The sequence below is a fragment of the Hordeum vulgare genome, chromosome 4H (genome assembly GCF_904849725.1).
Source record: "Hordeum vulgare subsp. vulgare chromosome 4H, MorexV3_pseudomolecules_assembly, whole genome shotgun sequence".
Taxonomy (NCBI): domain Eukaryota; kingdom Viridiplantae; phylum Streptophyta; class Magnoliopsida; order Poales; family Poaceae; genus Hordeum; species Hordeum vulgare.
In genome coordinates, this window is record NC_058521.1 from 581,360,656 (window position 1) to 581,368,689 (window position 8,034).

The 8,034-nt window shown below is 46.2% G+C and overlaps 1 protein-coding gene across 1 annotated transcript; it reads left to right on the forward strand.

The window, feature by feature from the left end:
• The first annotated feature begins 227 nt into the window (after positions 1–227).
• On the forward strand, positions 228–4,448 carry LOC123447236 (calmodulin-binding receptor-like cytoplasmic kinase 2). The gene is made up of 6 exons (XM_045123823.1): positions 228–652; positions 2,000–2,262; positions 2,359–2,527; positions 2,627–2,716; positions 3,426–3,718; positions 3,868–4,448. Exons 1-6 carry the CDS (start codon positions 403–405, stop codon positions 4,084–4,086), a joined length of 1,284 nt encoding a protein of 427 aa, XP_044979758.1. The 5' UTR covers positions 228–402; the 3' UTR covers positions 4,087–4,448.
• The last annotated feature ends 3,586 nt before the right edge of the window (positions 4,449–8,034 follow it).

Sequence of the window (8,034 nt, forward strand, 5' to 3'; positions counted from 1 at the left end):
GGGCCTGGCCTTCCTTAATGTCATTGATTTAAGCCTAATACTAGTGTAAACATTGATTTTATTTTGTTACTGTTAGACCGGTGTATTTTAATGAACTGGCTATCTTCAACAAGATTTAGCAACGTTTGGTCCTTTCCATTTCATTTTCCTAGCTTCACCACTGGGTGTGAAGAACTCCCACCCGTTGAAAATTAAAAAAAAAAGAAGCTAACTGTGTCTCACATTGTGGAGTACTGCAAGTCCTGAATTAGTCCACCTTGACGCGCCAAACTAATCAGCCGTACGTCGTCCGTCGACGCCACCGCTTTCCGCAGCAGCAGCGAAGCAAGCGCGTGCTTCCCTCCCGCCCTCTCCTCTCCTCTCCTCTCCTCTCCGCGGCTGCCGCCTCGCCACGCCGCCTCGATGAGGAGCAACAGCAGCGCCGGCTCGGCGCCGAGGAGGAGGCCGACGAGCGACCTCATCGGCGCCAGCGACGACCTCTCCCGCTGCTCCGTCGCCACCACCACGGCCTCGTCCGAGCGCTCGTCCGGCAGCGGCAGCGGCCGCGCCGCCGCCGCCTTGCTCGACGCCTTCCGCTCCTGCTTCGCCCCCGGGGACGCGCGCTCGCCGGACGCCTCCCTCTCCGACGTCGACTTCGACGCCTCCCACCAGCGTACGTCCTGCCCGCACGCCATCCCTGGACTTTCTTTTCTCCGGCAGCCCCTCTGCTATCCCAAATTCCAATCCTAAGATGCCATTTTTCTCTAACTTCTTCTTCTTCTAATAATTTCGTTTTGTGATATACACCTTCTGTCCGGAATTACTTGTCACAAAAATGAATACAAACAGATGTATCTAAAACTAAAATATAAATATTTTGTTTGTCAACTCTGCCTGGTCAACGCGTACGATTGTACTTCAACTTTGCTTTTTATTTTTTAACTGGGTACTACGACTTCTAGGATCTTTGCAGAACACTGTTTTGTGTAGTAATCATGTAGCTTAAAACTTGACGTACAGTCGAATGCTAGGGAAGAGTCCCCCTCGTACAGTCGCATGTGTACGGCATAATAAGAATACAAAATGCATTTTCCTTTAGCATGTACTTTCGTACTCCTTATTAATATAAAAAACGCTCTTATACTATAGGATGAAGTTCGTAGTTACTACTCCCTCCGTTCCTAAATATAAGTCTTTTAAACGATTTATTAACGGTCTACATACGAAGCAAAATAATTGAATGTACACTTTAGAGTATGTCTATATACATCCGTATGTATTTTATTAGTGAAACCTCTAAAAAGGCTTATATTTAGGAACGGAGGAAGTAGTACTTATTATAAAATTATACTAAAGCAACGACAATTAATATGGATCGAAGGGACTATTTTTTCCAAGGCATCTGTTCCATTTGATTTGTCGTGATTTGATCGTGACAGAACCCATCTTGGTCAAAATGTTCTCTGTTTCACAAAGTAAGCAAACCCTCATCATATAAAACACCATTTGCATTTGCTAATTCCTTCCCTGTTTCAAGGACATAGGGCTCCTTTGATTCAAAGGAATTCTATAGAATTTTTTAAGGATTGAAATCCTTAGGAATTTTTCCTACATTGGTCCTTTGATTGATAGGATTGGATCCAATAGGAATTTTTCCTGTGGAATCTTTTGTACTACATTTCATAGGAAATCTAACATCCACTCCAACCTCTTTTTACAGTTCCTTTGTTTTTTTCCAGTGGCATCAAACACTCCTTCCTAATCCTATAAGGTTCAAATGAACATGCCACTCCAACCCTTTATTTTTTCTGTTCCTGCGTTTTCAAAATCCTGCAAATCAAAGAGGCCCTAACAAGGCCTGATACTAGTCATGATAGCCTCTTGAGTGAAAATCGGATTCGTTATGAGATACTATCGTGGAATGGAATGCGGTCATGCGGATAAAACTTTGTGTACAAGAATCATCGTTAAACTCTCTGTAAAACTTCAGATATGACGGTTCTTTCTTATGAATCTACAGACTCGCAGTCGCTGAGCTCTCAAGGTTCTACCAGCGGGAGCACATTCGAGAGCAGGAGATCAGCTAGAGGGCCGTATGGCTCCACCCTCAGGAACACTTCAGAAAGGGAGATACCTGGCGACAGGAAGTTCACCTTGCCAGAGATCCAGAAAGCAACAAAGAACTTCTCACCCAACCTCAAGATTGGGCAGGGTGGTTCTGGGACAGTCTACAAGGGTCAGCTCAGCGATGGCACCGTCGTCGCCGTCAAACGGGCCAAGAAGGTCTGCAAGCACATACTCACTTCTTATATACGATCAGTTCTCATAACTTGGTGACAGTCACATAACATGGCAATGTTCGTCTTCTTTGCATTTCAGAATGTGTATGACAAGCATATGGGCCACGAGTTCCGGAACGAGATCGAGATGCTGCGATGCATCGAGCACCTGAACTTGGTCAGGTTCCATGGGTTCCTTGAGTTTGGTGGTGAGCAGTTGATCGTCGTGGAGTATGTTCCCAATGGCAATCTTCGGGAGCACCTTGAAGGTAGAAATCATAGGACCCTGCCCATTCCTCCTATGTGTATGACAGGTGCCAATAATTTCTTTTTGCTAATTATACCTTACCGAGTTTAGACGTATGCAGGTCTGAATGGAAAGGTTCTGGAGTTCTCTGTCAGATTGGAAATCGCGATCGATGTGGCCCACGCTATTACGTATCTTCACACCTACTCTGGTAATGCAGATTAATTATAAATGTTTCCTTGCATTTTGGTTTCAAGTTTGTCAGGTTATTTGGACGATTATTGTTCCTATTTTGTTCATGCATCTGAAAGGTTCAGTAAATGATTATTGGACACTGGGTGGGCAGGTGGCCAATACTTGTTTGTGATCAGAAATGATCATCGAGAAGTTAAAGAAAGATCATTAAGAATTTAATTTAGCACTTCCTTGTTTTAGTTCAGATATGATGATATTGCAGAATCCTTTAGGAAAAAACAGAGCACTATAGTATCTGTTGGTCTGCTTTTGCTTAACTTCACAAGGAAGATATAGCTGAAACCTGTGTTGAATATTTCTGGAACTGCCATCACAACAACCAGCGCCTAGGGTATTTTCTAGCACCAATAGGAAATACAGCCTATATTTAAACTGGGATTCAACTCCCAAAACAAATTTAGATTGGAACTATCACTGGTGGGCTGTGTGCATCACAATGATGCAGAGGCTGTGGGTTTCAACCTCCTTTTTGAAAAAAAAAGAACTATCACCGGTGATAGAAGAGGACCACATAGTTTTTATGTCAAATATCTCAATTCAAAAGGGAAAACTACAATTCATTGCACTATTAGGATCTGATCTGCAGATGCCCCAAAACAAACATATATGACCTGTGAAGAACCACAAGATCAGTTAGATTCTGACCAAATATTTCACGTATGCAGATCAGCCGGTCATCCACAGGGACATTAAATCCTCAAACATTCTTCTCACGAACAACTGCCGAGCTAAGGTCGCTGATTTTGGATTTGCGAAACTGGCTCCAACTGACGCTACACATGTCTCTACTCAAGTGAAAGGAACAGCAGGTTATCTCGACCCAGAATATCTCAGAACATACCAGCTCACTGAGAAAAGTGATGTATATTCCTTTGGAGTGCTGCTAGTGGAGTTGGTTACCGGGAGGCGCCCAATAGAGCCAAAGAGGGCGATCGTGGAACGCGTCACCGCGAAATGGGTTAGTTTGTGATGTTCTTATCATCATCTTTGTATCCGCACTGGTTTCAGAATCAGATAAAATCTACTTATAAAAATTCATTTATACATGACACTGATCAATATCTCTGGTTTTGCTAAGTAAGCGTGCTCCATTTATGGTCGGCACAGGCAATGGAACAATTCTCGAAGGGCGACGCGATATTAACACTGGATCCGAATCTGGAAGTGAACGACGCGACCAACCTGGCGATCGAGAAGATGTACGAGCTGGCACTGCAATGCTTAGCTCCCAAGAAGAGGAACCGGCCGAGCATGAGGCGATGCGCAGAGATCCTGTGGAGCATACGTAAGGATTACAGGGAGTTGGCTCAGCCAACCTCCTCTTGAACCAAGGCAGCTGATATGGAGCAATCAATCAAGAAAACAAAATGCAACAGCATGCCAGTTTGTCTCACTTGAATTCAAAGCATGGAGGTAGGGGCGAGGCGAACCGATCGTCGAGCTACGGTCTGCCAAGCTGTGAATAATGGGGCTTGTGGTTGTGGCCTTCCTAGAAATTGTGTGCTTATTAGGTAGCAGCCAGGAAGAGTTACATGGAACTTCTCCTACACATGAGCATGCGGTAAATAGTCGCCTTAGCAAACACAAACAGTTTCAAATTCGTATGAATATACTGTGCGATGGTGTTTGTGTGTTGTAGAAAATATATAGTATGATTTCTGAGGAGAGCATACGTTTCCCATGGATTAGATGCTTTCTCCTGTGATGATGAACAAAATTCAACAACAGTAGTAAGTAGTATATCTTACTTTCTGGGTGTTTTTGTGCATCATTATCAATGTTTGGCATAGTGGCGCGGAAAATTACAGATGGAGGTCGTATTCAAAACTGTCTGCTCGCTCGTGTGTGTGATGGTGCATCTTGCAGTCTTGCTCCACTGCCTCCGCACCAACCCGCACGGTCAAATAATGCCATGATCAACGGCGGAGGTGTGCTCTTCAATAAGAGTATGAACCCAACGCTCACCCCAGACCCAGAGGCGGTTTGCGTACGTGTTGAGCATGTTAGCATGCCACCAACTTGCAGGCTAGCCTATATATGCCCGGTGCTTTTCTAACTGCGTGTATCTAAGGCTTGACATACCCAGCACTAGAAATCTTGATTCGAGCATGCGCATTCTGCAATGTGTTTTCAGATCGGGGGAGATTGGGGTGATTAGTTTGTCAGATCGGATTTTGTGCTAGCTCTACGACCCTAACCGAACCTTAGTAGATCTATGTGTTCCTCTTTGTTATTATACATAGCTACTAGCTAGATGTTGCGTATTTGACATGCATGGTTAGCTTCTTGCAGTTTAGCATCGCCTTTTATTCTAACATTCATGTGGCCAACTTCTAGTAGTTTCGCATCGTTTACACTTTCAACATACTAGTAACAGTGCACGTGCAACGCACGTGTCCATAAACATGAAGTTCATAGCCACAACCGATGACATGGATAGCTTCCTTCAGAAGAGAAGCAGGACTATCACACCTCAGGGTTCCACCATTCTCAAGAAGTGTGGATGCAACAAAAACGGCAGACTGGCCAAATTTCTTCTCTAGCTTCTGTTGGTTTACAATACCAGCCTTCTGAGTTTCAGCTCCTGCCGAAAACATTGCAACATAGATCATGTTAATACTAACTAATGAGGATGTTCCTAGAATAACCACAATGCTGGAAGTTGAGTGGTACTTGCGGCGGCTTCGTCAATTTCACTAAGTGCGTACGCAGGTGATTGATTCTCTTCCTTCTTGAAAAACAACCTCTTCTTCTTTTCTGTCTTTGGCTTGGTAACCTTCTTCTTGTTCTTCGTGGCAGGGGACGTCGGTAGGAGCGTGCGTGCGCGGCGGTGGCGGCGAGGAGCACGCGGGGCGGGGCGGAGCGGCGAGGAGCACGCAGGGCGGGGTGGGGCGCCGCTGAGCGTGCGTGCGTGGTGGCGGCGGCGGGGAGAGCGCGGGGCGGCGGCGGGGAGCGTCTGCGAGAGAAGATGCTTTTCGTGTGATCTGCGGTAGCCGTTCACGGGAAGAGTTTTTTTTTTAGATCGATCAGTACGAGGGAGTTGTGAGGGAAACAACCGAGGGCGTTTTCGTTAGCGAGAATTTCCTTAACAGCGTCATTAGACCGTTGATAACATGATTAGACGCTCCAGATCTGTAGTTGGATCTGCCCTCTCGTGCTTTTAATAGTACAGATACGTGCTAGTTGTTGCAGTTTAACATGATTTACACTTTTAACGCTTAAGTAGTTAGTTCTTGCAACTGAATTCGTTTATACTTTCAACATTTGCGGTCAAGTTCACACACACATTATGAATTTTATAAGGATGGAATTTCAGGATGAGATGCCTTTGATAACTACATTGTGCCTATTGCCTGCAGGGCCGATCTATATGCAACTGTGATGTCATAGAGAAATTCAATGACGAGCCGATCATGAATGAAAAGCTCAAGAAAGATGAGGTTGCCGGATGGACCAGGATGTCTCATCTCAGAGCACCTCCACTCCCCCCCCAACAGCCCCCCAGGGCGCCTTTTTAGCGCCAGCGATGCAAAATCAGCCTAGTCGCGCCCCCAACTCCTCGTTTAGCGCCGGTTTGGGTCAAAATAACAGCCGGCGAACCCGTGTCGAACTCAGCCGGGGGGGGGGGGGGGCGCTTGGGAGCGTCGGTCGAAGCGAAAAGCCAAGCGGGCCCGCTCTATCGGCGGCAGCCGGGCCATTCCCGCCGTTTTCTCCCCCTTCATCCTCCATTTTCCTTCATTTCCCCGCCTCCTCCCGCCATTCTTCTCCCGCCCCCGCCATCCGGCTGTTGGAATTATGCCCTAGAGGCAATAATAAATATAGTTATTATTATAATTCCTGTATCAAGATAATCGTTTATTATCCATGCTATAATTGTATTGAATGAAGACTTATATGCATGTGTGGATACATAGACAAAACACTGTCCCTAGCAAGCCTCTAGTTGGCTAGCCAGTTGATCAAAGATAGTCAGGGTCTTCTGATTATGTACAAGGTGTTGTTGCTTGATAACTGGATCACGTCATTAGGAGAATCACGTGATGGACTAGACCCAAACTAATAGACGTAGCATGTTGATCGTGTCATTTTGTTGCTACTGTTTTCTGCGTGTCAAGTATTTGTTCCTATGACCATGAGATCATATAACTCACTGACACCGGAGGTATGCTTTGTGTGTATCAAACGTCGCAACGTAACTGGGTGACTATAAAGATGCTCAACAGGTATCTCCGAAGGTGTTCGTTGAGTTAGTATGGATCGAGACTGGGATTTGTCACTCCGTGTGACGGAGAGGTATCTCGGGGCCCACTCGGTAATACAACATCACACACAAGCCTTGCAAGCAATGTGACTTAGTGTAAGTTGCGGGATCTTGTATTACGGAACGAGTAAAGAGACTTGCCGGTAAACGAGATTGAAATAGGTATACGGATACTCACGATCGAATCTCGGGCAAGTAACATACCGGAGGACAAAGGAAATGACATACGGGATTATATGAATCCTTGGCACTGAGGTTCAAACGATAAGATCTTCGTAGAATATGTGGGATCCAATATGGGCATCCAAGTCCCGCTATTGGTTATTGACCGAGGAGTCACTCGGGTCATGTCTACATAGTTCTCGAACCCGCAGGGTCTGCACACTTAAGGTTCGACGTTGTTTTATGCGTATTTGAGTTATATGGTTGGTTACCGAATGTTGTTCGGAGTCCCGGATGAGATCACGGACGTCACGAGGGTTTCCGGAATGGTCCGGAAACGAAGATTGATATATAGGATGACCTCATTTGATTACCGGAAGGTTTTCGGAGTTACCGGGAATGTACCGGGAATGACGAATGGGTTCCGGGTGTTCACCGGGGGGGGGGGGGCAACCCACCCTGGGGAAGCCGATAGGCCTTGGGGGTGGCGCACCAGCCCTTAGTTGGCTGGTGGGACAGCCCAAGAAGGCCCTATGCGCCATAGGAAAAAAATCAAAGAGAAAAGAAAAAAAAGGAGGAGGTGGGAAAAAGGGGAAGGACTCCTCCTTCCAAACCTAGTTGGATTCGGTTTGAAAGGGGAGGACTCCCCCCCTTGGCTCGGCCGACCCCCTTGAGGGTCCTTGGACCCCAAGGCAAGGCTCCCCCTCTTCCCCCTATATATACGGAGGTTTTAGGGCTGATTTGAGACAACTTTGCCACGGCAGCCCGACCACATATCTCCACGGTTTTACCTCTAGATCGCGTTTCCACGGAGCTCGGGCGGAGCCCTCGTGAGATTAGATCACCACCAA

Excerpts from the sequence above, each read along its gene's own strand:
- LOC123447236 (XM_045123823.1), top strand. The coding sequence starts at position 403 with ATGAGGAGCAACAGCAGCGCCGGCTCGGCGCCGAGGAGGAGGCCGACG. Across the intron at positions 2,528-2,626 it reads TCTTCGGGAGCACCTTGAAG|GTCTGAATGGAAAGGTTCTG; the intron begins GTAGAAATCATA and ends AGACGTATGCAG. Across the intron at positions 3,719-3,867 it reads AACGCGTCACCGCGAAATGG|GCAATGGAACAATTCTCGAA; the intron begins GTTAGTTTGTGA and ends TGGTCGGCACAG.